This window comes from Oratosquilla oratoria, chromosome 17 (assembly GCF_046742065.1).
Source record: "Oratosquilla oratoria isolate Oo_2021 chromosome 17, ASM4674206v1, whole genome shotgun sequence".
Lineage (NCBI taxonomy): Eukaryota > Metazoa > Arthropoda > Malacostraca > Stomatopoda > Squillidae > Oratosquilla > Oratosquilla oratoria.
Genome location: NC_134793.1, coordinates 32,034,217 through 32,050,715, shown reverse-complemented (window position 1 = coordinate 32,050,715; position 16,499 = coordinate 32,034,217). Strand labels below are relative to the sequence as shown.

At 40.9% G+C, this 16,499-nt stretch overlaps 1 protein-coding gene across 5 annotated transcripts in view; it reads left to right on the top strand.

Annotated features, from left to right (window-relative positions):
• Positions 1-10,492, top strand: part of LOC143034595 (tyrosine-protein phosphatase non-receptor type 4-like) — a 279,323-nt gene extending 268,831 nt beyond the window's left edge. For all 5 annotated transcript variants that reach the window (XM_076200888.1, XM_076200887.1, XM_076200885.1 and 2 more), the window contains 2 exons: positions 4,035-4,201; positions 6,951-10,492. In XM_076200888.1, coding sequence (XP_076057003.1) covers positions 4,035-4,201; positions 6,951-7,037 — 254 coding nt within the window. In that variant the 3' untranslated portion in view covers positions 7,038-10,492. The remainder of the gene's footprint in view (positions 1-4,034; positions 4,202-6,950) is intronic.
• The last annotated feature ends 6,007 nt before the right edge of the window (positions 10,493-16,499 follow it).

The window sequence follows — 16,499 nt, the reverse complement described above, 5'->3', positions numbered from 1 at the left end:
ATGAAATGGGTGGGAGTGTTTTTATGCCTTTCCCTTTGTGGCTACCTCCCTTGGAAGGGGGAAAAAGCCTTGGTATATGTATGTATGTATGTATGTATGTATACATACATCCATATACAAAGGGCTTTTTTTTTTTCCCTTACAAGGTAGGTAGCTATGGTCAAAGGAATAAATCCACTCCCACCCATTTCATCCCCACATACTCCACTGCAATTCACCCCCTCCCTACTTCTTTTCTTGGCTCTCGTCATCCTTGCATCCCGCCCACTGCCCTGAGTCAGAAGCAATGTAACAAGATGCTGCACATCCACTAAGTTAATTTCATTTGCTCTATACGTACACCCATCCAGTACCCATTTATTGTCCCTTTATCCTTGTGGATTAAAGATCATTCCAGTCCCCCACCCACTGCTTTGGTCAGAAGCGATACAGCAAGACACAACACATTTGTTGCAGAGCCTTGTAGCCAAAGCTGGTTTACCCTCATTCACAGGAGAAATTACAGAACAGAGAAGAAGAAATCCTTTTGGCCACACACTTACTCACCCATTCACAACCACTCCCCACTCATCACTCTCAGAGCATTAGGTTTCATTGCTAGGATGGTAACGAATAGAAGTGCAGAGGTAATTATTAAACTCTATCTAGCGATAGTTAGACCCATCCTTGACTATGTGGTACAGTTTTGGTCTCCATCCAACAGAATGGACATCAATTCACTAGAATCAGTACAGAGAAAAATGACCAAAATGATACATGGACTCAGAAATTTAACTTATGAAGAAAGGCTTAGGCACCTTAACTTACACTCTCTGGAAAGATGCAGAGTGTGGGGTGATCTGATAGAGGTGTTCAAGTGGATCAAAGGCTTTAACAAGGGTGATGCCAACAAGGTCATCATATTAAAACAACAGGGCAGGACTTGCAGTAATGATTATAAACTGGATAAATTTAGATTTAAGAAGGAAATAGGCAAGAATTGGTTTAATAATAGGGTAGTCAATGAATGGAATAAACTTAGTAACCATGTAGTAAGCGCTGAAACTATCAGTAGTTTTAAGAAATGATTAGACAACTTTATGGATGGGGATGACAGGTAGTGATGGATACAGAGCTGCCAAGTGTAGGCCTTATGGTCTCTTGCAGTCTCCTTCATTCTTTTGCTCCTTTCCCTGCTCTACATTCCCCTTGTACCCAAAGCCCCTTCACCCCATCTATCTATCCCGGTCTTGAAATTCAGTCCATCCAATTCTGCTTTTCACTCTCCTTTTGCTAGTCTTTTTTCACTCATTTTTCCTATATGCTTAAACCATCCCAATATTCTTTGATCATCTCTATCTGCCATCTTTGTTTTTTCACTCCCCCCTTCCTCATTTCCTCATATCTCACTCAGTTCATCCTTGTGATTACCACGATACCTCATAAACACTTCATCTTAAAACATATTTAAGCTCCTCCTTGGTGCCTTCCTTAAATGCATGCCTCTGCACCATACATTGTCAGAGGTACAATCACCCCGTCATACAGTCTTCTCGTTGCATTTATCCCCAATTTAATAAAGCAACCTTGCTGTGGATGTGCTTTGTCTTGCGACACTACTTCTGACCCAGGGCAGTGGGCAGAATGCAGGGATGACCTGTCATCCAGGAGGAGCCAAGATAAGAGGAAGGGAGGGGGGTGGGTGGGAGTGGAGTATGTGGGGATGGAATGGGTGGGAGTGGATTTTATGCCTTTGTTTTTTTGGCTACCTCCGTTTGTAAGGGGGAAAAAAGCCTTTGTTATATGTATGTAGATATTTCTCATGACACTATACATTCCCCCCACAGACATTTACTTGCTTCCCTTACTCTGCAATTTACCTCCACCTTACACTCTGTTCCCTACTACATGTAACCCCTTAAAGCTCTAAACTTCCTACACCTTCTCTCCTTTAAAACTCGCCTCCAAATCACTGCCACTCTCTCCCCTTATAAATATCATCACCTTGCTTATGACCACATTTACTTTCAGCTCTTTCATCTTGCATACCCTTCCAAACTCTTCAACTAATTACCACAATCCTTCCTCTTACCCAGCCACAAGCACAATGTCATCCACAAACAACAACTGGCTCATCTTCCATTTCCTTTCTCACTTTCTCCACATACCATTCTCTCTTTTCCCTACCCAAACAGAAACTCTGCTGCTCATGTAAAACCTCTAGACTGCCCCCTTAACAGCTTCCATACGGTGCCGCACACGTAGGCGTCAAGGACTTATATATACGTGGCAGCAGCCAATGCCAGCCGTACGACGTGTCGTAATAATACATACATACATATACCAAGGCTTTTTCCCCCTTCCAAGGGAGGTAGCCACAAAAGGAAAGGCATAAAAACACTCCCACCCATTTCATCCCTAAATACACTCCACACCCCTCCCACCCTTCCTCTCATCTGAGCACCTCCTGGATGACGGGTCATCCCTGCACCCTGCCCACCGCCCTGGGTCAGAAGCAGTGTCGCAAGACACAGTACATCCACAGCAAGGCCGCTTCATTTAATCGGCGACCCCCCCTCTCCGTCCCCCTTTGCATATAAGGAGAGGACGGGGAGAAATCCCTTCGGGCTGCGTCAAAATTTACTCACACATACTACCCCACCCCCCACCCCCCCTGCCCATTCCTCCTCATGCAGTCACAACATCATCCATATACAACCATTCTCCATTCACCTCTGTCTTCCGTCCTCTCCCTTCCTTCCTCAACAGACATTCCCCTCTTCCCCAAAGCCCCCTTCACCCCATCCATCCACCTCATCCTAGGACGTCCCCTCATGTTCACTCCCTCCACATCTGCCTTCCATACCTCTTTTACTAGTCTTTCTTCACTCATTCTTTCCATGTGTCCAAACCATCCTAATATTCTTTCATCAACCCCCTCTCCCAAATCCTTTTTCACCCCTGTTCTCCTCCTCACCTCCTCATTTCTCACTCTATCTAGCCTAGTAACCCCCACCATACTTCTCAGACACCTCATCTCAAACACATTCAAACTCCTTCTCTCTTCTTCTCTTATGTTCCACGTTTCTGCCCCATACAGTGCTGTTGGCACAATCACTCCTTCATACAGTCTCCTCTTCGCATCCATTCCCAAATGTCTATTTCTCATTACACTCTTTAAACCACCAAGGCATTTACTCGCTTCTCTCAATCTACATTCTACCTCCACCTTCACTCCACCTTTTCCTGCTACACTTGCACCCAAGTATCTAAAACTATCCACTTCCTCCAGTTGCTCTCCCTTAATGTTCACTTCCAGTCTACTGCCACTTTCACCCCTTGTACATCTCATCACCTTACTTTTACCCACATTTATCTTTAGCTTTCTTCTATCACATACTCTCCCAAACTCTGCCACCAGCTTCCTCAATCCCTCCTCTGACCCTGCCACAAGCGCAGTGTCGTCCGCAAACAACAGCTGGCTCACCTCCCACTTTTCTCCATTTTCTTTAACCATCTCCAATCCCTGACTCACTACCCTAGCATTCACCTCTCGCACCACCCCATCCATGTATAAGTTGAACAGCCAGGGCGACATAACGCATCCTTGACGAAGTCCCACCTTTACTTCAAACCACTCACTCTCTCCATTTTCCAATCCTAACACATGCTCTACTACTCGTAATAATACTCGCATCATAAAATATAGTCACCGCTTATATCGATCGTTCTCTCTTCACCCGTGAATTTTGATAACCATAGAAAATGCGATTACAAAAGAATTAGAAAGAATGTCATTATGGAGGGGCGACTACAATAAATATAATCAAGACGCCGATATGGCAGCCTCGCGAATACACTCGCTCCCCATGATGCCTACGTGTGCGGCACCGTATGGAAGGGGTTAACAGCTTCCACCCTATCCCTGTCTTCCTATCAACCCCATCATATGCTTTCCACAAATCCTTCCCATTAATACCCTCGCACACACCTTGCCAATTAAAACATATTTTATTTTGATGTTATAGATATGAAGTTGCCTTGTTTGATTGCAGGAATGGTTGAACCCACGATTGTGCATTGTTCAGCTGGTATTGGGCGGACTGGAGTTCTCATTCTTATGGAAACTGGACAGTGTCTTATTGAAGCCAATGAACCAGTTTATCCCTTGGACATTGTTAGAGCAATGAGGGATCAACGGGCCATGATGATACAAACTGCTGTGAGTAGATATTTTCTTCATTTCCCCGTAATTTGTATGTGTATTTACCTAAGTGGACAAGGTGCAGGAATGACCTGTCATCCAGGAGGTGCTAAGATATGAGGGAGGGTGGAGGGGTGTGGAGTGTATTCAGGGATGGAATGGGTGGGAATGATTTTATGCCTTTTCCTTTTTTGGCTACCTCCCTTGTAAGGGGGAAAAAGCCTTGGTATATGTATGTATATGTATATATTTACCTAATTGTAGTATACAGGAAAGGAGCAATGCTCATTAGGTTCCATCATCTATTCCCCCAATTTTTATTGTACCTAACAATGATTTTTTTTTTTTTGCATCCGACCTAGATATGGACCAAAAGGTCTCCTGTCGGCATGCTCCGCCTTTGTAATCCTTTGTAAACATCAAATTCATGTACAGTTCCAACTTAATCTATATCCTGTATATCATATTTAGATTTGAACTCATTGTTTGAGCTTGGGCTATATCATCTTCTAAGCTATTCCACATATTCATATATCTATATGGAAAACTGTATTTCTTCATATCCATTAAACATGTGGTCCTATTAATGTGTTCCCCTAATTTCTTAACCCCTACCGTACGGTGACGCCTATGTAGGCGTCATGAGGAGCAAGTGGGTACACGAGGATGCTGACGTCGGCGTCTTGATTATATTTATTGTTGTCGTACCTGCGTGACCCACATACTCTGTAAACTGGCTTCATCATATTTTCTATGGTTATCAAAATTCACGGGTAAAAGAGCACGAGCGATAGAGCAGTGACTTTATTTTTTATAATGCGAGTATTATAACGCAACATTGCATGTCTGGCAACTAATGCAGCCAGACATGCAATGTGGCCCGTATTGAAGGGGTTAAAGGCCTCCTTTCTTTAATCAAGATATCTTTTCTCTCAATGCAATATATCCCCTTTAGTAACCTGAATAATGTAATCAACCTCTTTTCTTTGATCTTTCAAAGTTGGCAGACCCAGTACCATTAGCCTTTTCTCATATGGTTTATCTGCCAGGGTGGAGACCAGTTTGGTTGCTTCCTATTGTATTCTCTCAATCTTGCTTATATCTTTCACTCTGTGTAGGCACCATACTACTGATGTATATTCCAGTCATGGATGGATCAGGGTTTCTGTGAGTTTTTTCATCACTTCATCTGTATAGTAAAATGCCACTTTAATCTTCCATAGTAGTCTGTGTCTCTCCCACAATCCTGTTGATATTTCTGTCAAGTGACAGGTTATCTATTATCAACACTCCCAAATCTTTCTCCTCTTTTGTTCTTGTAATGGATTCACTTCCCAAAGAATACAAAGATTGTCTTTTTGAGCTATTGCCCATTTGCAGTACTGTGCTCTCTCTCTCACTCTTTTTTTTTTTTTATCTTCCATTCTTGCCCCTATACGAATATAGTACCTAAGTCTCTTTGCAACAGTGTACAATCCTTCTCATTTTTCACTTTTTTCATAATCGTTTCATCATCTGCAAACTTGTTGGCATAGCTTGTACCTTCATCATGTCGTCAACATAGGCTAGAAACATTATTGGTACTAGTACTAGACATTATGAAACTGTGGTTCACAGCTCTCCATCTGGACATCTTATACTTAACTACTATCCTCATGTATCTTACCTTCAAAAAATATTTCATTCTTTTGAGTAGTTTGCCTCTTGGAACTCCAATGTGCCAATTTCCACCTAAGTATACTGTGAAGTATATCAAAGCCCCTCTTCAGATTGAGGTACACACTGCCTATCCATCCTTCCCTTTCTTGCAACCTATCATTTACTCTCGAGTGAAAAATTATAGCTTTGATACACATGACCTTCCAGATGAGCTGGACTGACTGTGAAAATGTTCATCTCTGCAAGATAACCCATTACTCCTTCAAGTCCTTCCACATGCTTTCACTATCATGCTGTCAAAGATACTAGCCTGTAAATTAGTTGTCTCCATACTTCCACCTTTGTTAATTGGTACTACATTAGTCCTTTTCCAATCCTGTGTCATTAATCCTTCTTTTAATGAACACACAGCACTGGGCCTGCCAATTTTCAAAGACTGAAGAGAAAGAGGTGATATGATTGCAGTATTCAGGTCACTAAAGGGAATAGATGACATTGACAGGAGATCTCATGATTAAGGATGAGAGGACTTTAAGAGGTCATGGGAACAAATTAAGAAAGACTACATGTTGAACAGATGTGAAGAAATACAGTTTTCCATATAGATGCATAGATATGTGGAATAATTTAATAGGTGATATAGCTCAACCTCAAACAATAAATGAATTCAGACCTAAATATGATGATTGGAAATCAAGGATATAGATTAACCTCTTCCATATGATGGCACCTATGTCGGAGTCATGAGGCATGAGCGGGTATATAAGGATACCAGTCAGCATCTTGATTATATTTATTTTGTAGTTGTAGCTGAGTGACCTCCGAATTTTGTGAACTGGTTTGATCACATTTTCTGTGTTTATTATTACTCAGAGTGAAAGAGAACAAGTAATACAGCAGTGACTTTATATTTTTTAATGCAAGTAGTGTGATGCATAGTACATTAGGCATCTGATGCTGCCCATAAGAATTTGACTCATATTGAAGAAGTTAAGTTGAAACTTAAACACAAAGAAATAAACAAAGAAAATGTCAAAATAAATACTTCACCCCAGACTCCATCAGGATAAACATACTATATTTCATGAACTTTTTTCTTCTTTTTCAGAGTCAATATCGCTTTGTTTGTGAAGCCATACAACGGGTATATTCTGAAGGCCTCGTCAAACCCCTGGCTGAGTACCAACAGAGATGAAGAAATACAGGAAGATAAGAAAAATCTTGCACTTTAGGGATTAGAACAGTTATAGTTAATTGGAGTGTCTTTCCTACCCCCTTGTAAGGCACTGGTTTTGAAGCATAGGTTTGGAATAAGAAAATGGAAGGTAGTTGGTTAATGAAAATTTTTATTACATAAAGATACGTGTATATGGATCATGTACATTGCAATTTCACTGTGAAGCACAAACTATAGATCTTACAAAGAAATGTAATAGAACGGCCAGGTGACTGTTAATATTGTAAATATATCCTAAAAGACATTAGGTAGTGTAAATTAGAGATAATACATACTAGAATTTTTGTACCATAACATAACCTTCCCTCCACTCATGATTTCATAAGATCCATATGAACTTTTCATGGACTAACTAGCCTGCAATGTCCTGCCTACAATCTAACAAAACACTGCCAGCCATCAGAACCTGAACATCAATTTAAGGGTCTTCATTCAGCATTTTCCTTCACCGTATGAATGTCTCATAGGAAATTACCACAGCATGGCTGACATTAATTTAACATATATAGAAATATTGTACTTTCTTTCACACACATGTATATACACACACACACACACACACACGAATTTGAGGCTAGGTATAAAAAAAAGGAATAGAGAATAGGAGATGGGACCCGAGCAATGCTCCTTTCCTGTATACTACAATTAGGTAAATATACACACATACATACATACAAATATACATATATACATGTTTTCATTCCTCTGTGTGTGCAGGGTGTGTGTTTGTGTACATGTGTGTGTGTGTGCATATGCATGCCCTTCTTCTACTTTCCCTCTCTTTCACCCCCATATCCTCAGAGGTGAAAAGTTTAGTTTAGCCCCCGTTTCATGAATTGACTTCCCATGAATGATCTTCAGATGTGTGTATGCAGATGAGCATGTATACAGTTTCACTCATAAAGGGACCCACCCGTTGTGCCTTCATATACAAGAAGATAATGCTTCCCACGTAATAAACACAAGTTCACAAAGGGACACATTTTCATTTAACAGCTTGCGTACTTGCACTGTTAAGGCTTTAGACAATCTGTATGTATATCTTTTCAATACCAAATCAGGATCATATTATTTCATAAGTCTTGTGGTAAAACTTCATTGTTCAATGGAAGTTCACGTCCAACATAAATGTTCAATAAACCCCTTGCATACCAGGTGGCACTTTAATTCTGGCTGCTGCCAAGCTATTTTATTCATCTCTGTGGCACCCCCTTCGTTAATGAAGGGGTCATCATTACCTATTTCAAATTGTAGTTTTTGGATTGGGTGGAACTTTTCCTTGTATTCTGGCTACCACAAATCTTGTTTTATTCATGCATGGCACCCTGCAAAGTAATGTTACCTGTATGTGAAATTCAAATTTAATTTTTACCATATAGTATTGGAAACAGGTAGCTCAGTGAATTTATCTGAACATTCAACTTACAAACAGGTAAGATTATTGGGTGATGTCCTGCCATGAAGACTGCATTTATCCAGTGGAACAGGTGTAGTTGCTTAGAGATATGATAATAACACAATGAATTTGACTGAAGACCATATCATATAGAGTAATGAGGTTAGGTTGAATAACCAGATATCCGTATAAAATTAGGATGCAAGAAGTGGTCATACTGAATGGACATCAGAAAGAACTATCTCTCCACTGCCCATCTCCAATCTACACCTGGGGGTGCACCCCAAAAGAGCTTGCATTTGGTCCCAGGAGCCCAAGATATCTCACTCTTTCTCTCTCTCTGTTTCTACATGCTCTCCATCACTTTTGTAACATAAGGAGAGCTGACAACCAATGACTGCACACCCTCCTTACGCTATCTGATGACAGAAATAGCCCCACACCTGCACTACACAGACATCAGTCCAGTATCTTTTCCCAAGATCTGTGGGAAAGCCTGTACATTATTGATGGCTGCTGTAGAAGCCTAGGTTTCTGGTTACAACAAATGGAGGTAATATTTGATTGACTGATCATATGTGATAATTGTTGATCAGTATTTTATGGTTGACATTAAGCCCTGAAATGAATTCTTTTGTTTCATAGGTTTGACATGGATTATTGTACACTTAAAGCAGTCCACAAGCAATTTGGAAATTAGAATTTGTGTTGAGAAAAAGCCAACGTGATTTTATGACTTTATCACATACAGTATAACAGTCATGAATATGGAGGCTTGTATGGTACTTTGCTGACAGTATTGGTAGGGACAAGAAGGAAATTTTGGTACTCAGCATCAAGATTCCTAGTCCCAACCTATCTCATTGCATTGTGAAATCCTAGTTTTCCATCTTGTTTTTGTCTGAAGGAAACAAAGGAATTGTTAATAATTTTTCTTTTTGCTGATTTTAGCTTTAACTTATGTTTTTCGTGAGACAGCCAGCTGGACAGTCAACCCTGTACAATATACCGGTATTGCATTTTCATGGTCAATATGGAGCCAAAATGACAGTGAAGGTAAAGGTAGTTGTCACTATTAAGCATTTGCCATCAGTTTGCATAGTTTTGAAATAGTTTTATAGAATTGTTGGTATTTCTAGTTTTTCTACATGGAAAACAAAATGATGGTTGCTACGTCAACCATTTTGGTTTCGGTTCTATTCTATAAAAAAAAATATTAGTGTAGTTTGGGGGAGTGAAAGAGGTTGCAATAACTGCAGGATAATGGCAGTAATTTTTGGAATGATATTCTAGCTGGATACGAAGAGGTCTTTTCTACTGCTTGTCTCGTGTAAAGACCTGGGTGTGCCACTGCTATAGATAGATATTCCAGAAAACTGAGAATAGGTATGCCCTTTTTCACATTTTGCTTGAAATTGGAACCATTGTACAGTAGTAATTAAAACTGGTGCTTTTGCTTCCAGTCTTTGAAAGTTTTGGAGGTTTGATTGTATGCACCCATTTATTTATTAGATCTACATCATTCCCTGTTGTTCAGAGATCTCTTTTCTTCAGCTTTTTTCCCCATTACTCCTTAACCTGTTGTGAGTTTCAGATTTTCAGTGTATGGCATGTATATATATTGTATACTGCAGTTTGATATAACCTGAGTTGTAATATATATATATAAAATACTGATATGTATGTATATGTATACATATATATCTGTATATATATATATATATATATACATATAAGATATATATATATATATATATATATATTTTTTTTTTTTAATGAAGGCAGGGAATATAAAAATAAATTGGCCAGGCACTCCAATGTCATGCCATTACCACATTTGAAACAATAGTGACCTGTGCGGGGTTTTTTTTCTGTTTTTTTTTTTTTTTCTGTTTCTTTCTTCATAAATGAGACTGGAATAGTTTCATACTGAAATGATCTTTTTAAATATTTGGTAAGCACTTGTCATCCACTTTACACTGTAGAAGCAAATTAAGCAATAAAGATTTTGTTTATATTAACTGACTTTTCATAATTATTACCCCTATGAAATGGTATCAGTCTGGTGAAATTATATAAGAAAGACAGTAGTCCCTTTTTTATATGTAAATGGGGGGGGGGTAGGGGCATTCAGTCCTGAAGATATCAGTTGACACCTAAAACTATCAATACTTATTTTTGCTTGATAAGTATCAGCTGGTTTTAATGGTTGGTATGTATTAAGTTGTTTTATATTCTGTTTTGGAAGGAAGTTTAGAGAGGAAGGGAAGACGAATCAAGTAGAGAAGAAAAGGTAAAGTGTAGGTGGAGAGATGATAATGGAAGAGACAGCAGTAAGAAGATTGGCAGAGTATTTTAGGGAGTTGCTAAATGTGAAGGAGGGTAGTTGCAGTGGGAAACACTGAGAAAATGACAGTGATGAATGAGGAAAATGGAAAAGAAATAAGGAAAGATGAGGTGAAAGCAGTTATTAAAATGATGAGAGCAGGTAAGGCACCTGAGTTGGATGGGTGTCATGCAAAGTGTAAAAAAGGGAGCTACAGTGATGGACTGGCTGGTGAGGTGGTAAAATGTTTTTCTAAAAGGATAAAGCACTGGAGGAGTGCCTTTGTAGTTCCACTTTATAAGGGAAAAGGGGACAAGTGTGAGTGTGTTAGTTTCAGAGGGATCAGTTTGTTAAAGTGTAGTTAGGAGGGTTTTGATTGAGAGGAACAGAGGGAATAATTGGTGAGGAACTGGGTTTAGGACAGGTAGGGGTTGTGTGGATCAGATTTTTGTGGTAAGAGAGGAACAGAGGGAATAATTAGTGAGGAACAGCAGGTTAAGGACGGGTTGTGTGGATCAGATTTTTGTGGTAAGATATGTGACAGCTTTAGGAACAGGTAAGGATTTTTTTTGGGGGTCTATGGATTTGGAAAGGATAGGTGAATTGTCAGTGTCTTGCGACACTGCTTCTGACCCAGGGCAGTGGACAAGGTGCAGGGATGACCCGTCATTCGGGAGGTGCTAAGATAAGAGGGAGGGTGGAGGTGTGTGGAGTGTATTCAGGGGTGGGATTGATTTTGTGCCTTTTTCTTTTTGGCTACCCCCCTTGTAAGGGGGAAAAAGCCTTGGTATATGTATGTATGTATGGATTTGGAAAAGGCTTATGACAGGAAGGCACTGTGGGAGGTATTGCAGATATATGGGATAGGAGGAAAGTTGTTAAGAGCAGTCGAAAGTTTTTGCGAGAGTAATAGAGCTTGTGTTACAATTAGAAATGGAGCAAGTGAGTGGTTTGAGGTAAAGGTGGGACTTCACCCAGGATGCATTATGTCACTTGGCTGTTCAATTTATACATAGGCCGAGAGTTGTAGACGGTTAAAAAAAAATAGAGAACAATGGGAGATAATTCAGTTGTTGTTTACTGATGGCACTGTCCTTGTAGCAGGATCAGAGGGATTAAGGAAATTAGTAACAGAGTTTGGGAAGGTGTGCGAAAGAAGGAAGTTGAAGATAAATGTGGGTAAAAGTAAGGTCATTAGATGTATAAGGGGAGAATGTGGTAGCATATTGGAAGTGAGTATAAAGGGAAACTGGAGGAAGTGGATAGCTTTAGATAATTGGGTGCAAATGTGGTGGGAAAAGGAGGAGTGGAGGTAGAAGTAGAATGTAGATTGAGAGAAGCAAGTAATGTCTTGGTGGATTAAGAAATGTAATAAGAAATAGACATCTAGGAATTGATGCTAAGAGGAGATTGTGCTGGCAGCACTGTATGGGGCAGAAACATGGAACATAAGAGAGGAGTTTGAATGTGTTTGAGGTGAAATGCCTGAGGAGCATGGTAGGGTTTACTAGGCTGGATAGAGTGAGGAATGAGAAGGAGATCGGGGGTGGAAAGGGAGTTGGGAAATAGGGTTGTGGGAGTATTGGGATGGTTTGGACACATAGGAAAAATGAATGAAGAAAGATTAGTAAAAGGTGTGGAAGGAGTGAATATGGGGTCAACCAAGGATGAGATGGATGGGGTAAAAGGGGCATTGGGAAAGAGGGGGATGTCTGTTGAGGAAGAAAAGAAGACAGAAGATAGGGGTAAGTGGAGAATGGTTGTGTACGGATGATGTTGAGATGCATGGAAGGGGATGGGGGCGAGGGAGTATGAATGATATTTTTGACACAGCGCAAAGGGATTTCTCCCTGTCTTCTCTTTTTCTGCATGAAGGGACAGAGAGGACGGGTCGCCAAATAAACGAAGCGGCCTTGCTTTGTCTTGCTACATTGCCTCTGACCCAGGGCAGTGGGTTGGATGCAGAGATGACCCGTCATCCAGGAGGAGACAAGATAAGAGGGAGGGAGGGAGGGGGGTGAATGGAAGTGGAGTATGTGGGGATGAGATAAGTGGGAGTGGATTTTATGTCTTTGTTTTTTGGCTACCTCCTTTGTAAAGGGAAAAACCTTTGGTATATGTATATTCTGTTATATACAACTTGTTTCACCATGCTTATTGGAAATATATTTGTCAAATAATTGAAAAACAGTGACTACATGTACAGCAATTGCATAGTGTGCCAAAATATTGCCTGGGGTGGAAGTGATTGCTACCCATCAGTTATCATTGCTCAATCACTTATATTTTATCTACCACCTGTCTTATTATCATTAGCATGAAGTTCTACAAGGATATTGTTTCTGCTGATCTTTGGATAAAAAAATTGTACAATAATGATTGCCTTTTGAGGTTGCATGCTCATGATACTCGTTGCTGTCAGATGTTGATGATTGCAACATGTTTATTGTTATTTTGAACTGCTGGCTTTCCCAGTGCCTCACCTTCAACTTGTACATCCCATCACCTTACTTTTACCCACATTTATCTTCAACTTCCTTCTTTTGCACACCTTCCCAGAATTCGCCACTAATTTCCTCGATCCCTCCTCTGATCCTGCTACAAGGGCAGTGTCGTCAGCAAACAACAGCTGGCTTATCTCCATTTTCTTTAACCATCTTCAACCCCTGATCCATTACCCTTGCGTTTACCTCTTGCATCACCTCATCCATGCATAAATTGAATAGCCAAAGCAACATAACACATCTCTGGCAAAGTTCCACCTATACCTCAGACCACTCACTCGCTCCATTTCTAATTCTAACACAGGCTCTACTACTTTTGTAAAAACTCTTGACTTTCCTTAACAGCTTTTCTCCTATCCCATATATCTGCAGTACCTCCCACAGTGCCTTCCTGTCTACCCTGTCATAAGCCTTTTCCAAATCCATAAAGGCCCCAAAAAATATCCTTACCTTTTCCTATAGCTTTCTCACGTATCTGTCTTACCACAAAAATATGATCCACACAATCCCTACATATCCTAAGCCCACACTGTTCCTCACTTATTATTCCCTCTGTTTCTCTCCTAATCCTATTAAAACCCTCCCATAAACCTTCCCAACTACACTTAACAAACTGATCCCTCTGAAACTACTACACTCACACTTGTCCCCTTTTCCCTTGTAAAGTGGAACTATACAGGCACTCCTCCAGCCCTCTGGCACTCTACCCTCTTTTAAGCAAACATTAAATAACATCACCAACCAGTCCACCATCACTGTACCTTCCCATTTTAGACATTTTGCATGACACCCATCCAACCCAGGTGCCTTACCTGCTCTCATGATCTTATGCTTTACTTCTCTTTTCTTTTCTTTGTGCCTCTTATATGATTTGCCCTATTTTGTAACCAATCTGTGAATGCTTTCAATTATATAAAATAATCGTGGGCATTTGGAAGGGGGGTCAATTTCTCTTTACCATTTGGAAGATCGGGAACATGAACATTCAGCACAAAACTTACGTTCCCCATTAGCTCCTAACCTATTAAAATGTAACTATTCCACAGGGGGAAGGGAGGATCTTTCAAATGAAAAAAGTGAAAATGTGTTTGTGTGATAATAGAATAGAATGGGAAGATCTATTTTTTTCTATTGAATGGTTAGTAGGGTGTGAGAAGCAGAGAGGATAACACTTCAGCTAAAGATTCACTACACTGATTGCCAAAGATCAACAATGGTTACACATACTTATTTTGGAGTCAATCAGTTTGGAGAAGGACCTCTACATTGTCGTGAAATCTTGAAGATGAGACATACATCTTATCAGCTCTTCTACGTGATCGTGAAGTCTTGAAGTCGTACGTCTTATCAGCTGCGTGGCTGAAGAAGGACTTCCATGTTGTTGTTTAGGTTTGGTTCAGCCGAGAGTCAGAAAGACCTGCACCCACGCCTCTGCAGAGCTTGTGTATAGCACAATGCTCAGGCTGGCCAGCTCCTAACCCCTGCACCTGACTCTAAGCCAGTGGTTCTTAACCTTTTTCACTGCCCACATCCCTTAAAATCCCAGAAAAAATCTTGTACCCCCATCCAATATAAATACAATGCAAACATGAAAAGGATTAGTGATACAAACCTTACTAAAAAAAAGTATTAGATATATTCAATTACTGAATAAAGGTACTTTTTATTTCAAATTAAAATTTTCAATAAGTAGGATACAATGAATCCACATTTTGCTTTCTCATGGTAAATATACCGGTATAATAGCATTGCACTGGCTATCATGTCTCGTACCCCCAGGTTTAAGGTTTTGAACCCCCATGGGGGTATAGACACCCCAGGTAACCACTGCTATATAAGCCCTGCAGCATCCAAGACTTCACAGCCTACCTCATGGAAGGCATGCATCTCATACGTCACCCTCCAAGACATTTGCAAGCCAAGACCTGGGCACCTGCACACATTTGTGCTTGTTAGAATCGACTCGGTGTAGAAGCTTCCTCAACAACCATACATACATACATATACCAAGGCTTTTTCCCCCTTACAAGGGAGGTAGCCAAAAAGGGAAAGGCATAAAAACACTCCCACCCATTTCATCCCTACATACACTCCACACCCCTCCCACCCTCCCTCTCATCTGAGCACCTCCTGGATGACGGGTCATCCCTGCACCCTGCCCACCGCCCTGGGTCAGAAGCAGTGTCACAAGACACAGCACATCCACAGCAAGGCCGCTTCATTTAATCGGCGACCCCCCCTCTCCGTCCCCCTTTGCATATAAGGAGAGGACGGGGAGAAAACAACCATAGGTCTAAGTAATCTACAGGAGGAAAACCATTACTGTTGACATGAACGAAGGCCGTTGTCGTCGACATCGACCGTGTCAAGCTGGTCTATATCCTCTTCGGAAACGTTGCTATACCTCATCCAGTTGAATAAGACACTTGCTCACCACCCAGAGACAAACCAAGTCCATCTCGTTCCTCCTTCCTCGTCACTAGGGGGGGGGGGGCAATGTGTAATCAATAGCCACCCTTTGTCTACCTTTCTTTGTTGTTTCATTGAATATGTAATGCATACCATGTCCTTCTTGCTCCAAAGTATATTAACCTGTAAGTCATCACACCAATGTATAGATGTCTTGTGATTTCATCTTAACTAAAAGGAATAAAAAGTCTTAAAGATTATAAACTAACTGAGCAAGTGGGTCTGCCCCACATCTATCATAACTTTTACTTCCTTCCGTTTCACTCTTTCCTTCCACTAGACCCCCAAATCCCCCCTCCCACCCTCTCCCCCATCTTATCTATCCTGCCCTCTAACTAACTAAAAGGACAGTGAAGAGATAAAGAGGGCTCTCTGTATTAATTATTTATTACCTACGTCGGCTGTGAACATGAGGGGACGTCCTAGGATGAGATGGATGGATGGGGTGAAGGGGGCTTTGGGGAAGAGGGGAATGTCGGTTGAGGAAGGACGGGAGAGGACAGAAGACAGGGGTGAATGGAGAATGGTTGTATATGGAAAATGTTGTGATGCATGAGGTGGATTGGACGGGGGAATGGGGGTGAGGTAGTGTGTGTGAGCAAACATTTTTGACGCAGCCCAAAGGGATTTCTCCCCGTCCTCTCCTTTATATGGGGGGACGGAGAGGGGGGGTCGCCGATATAATGAAGCGGCCTTGCTGTGGATGTGCTGTGTCCTGCGACACT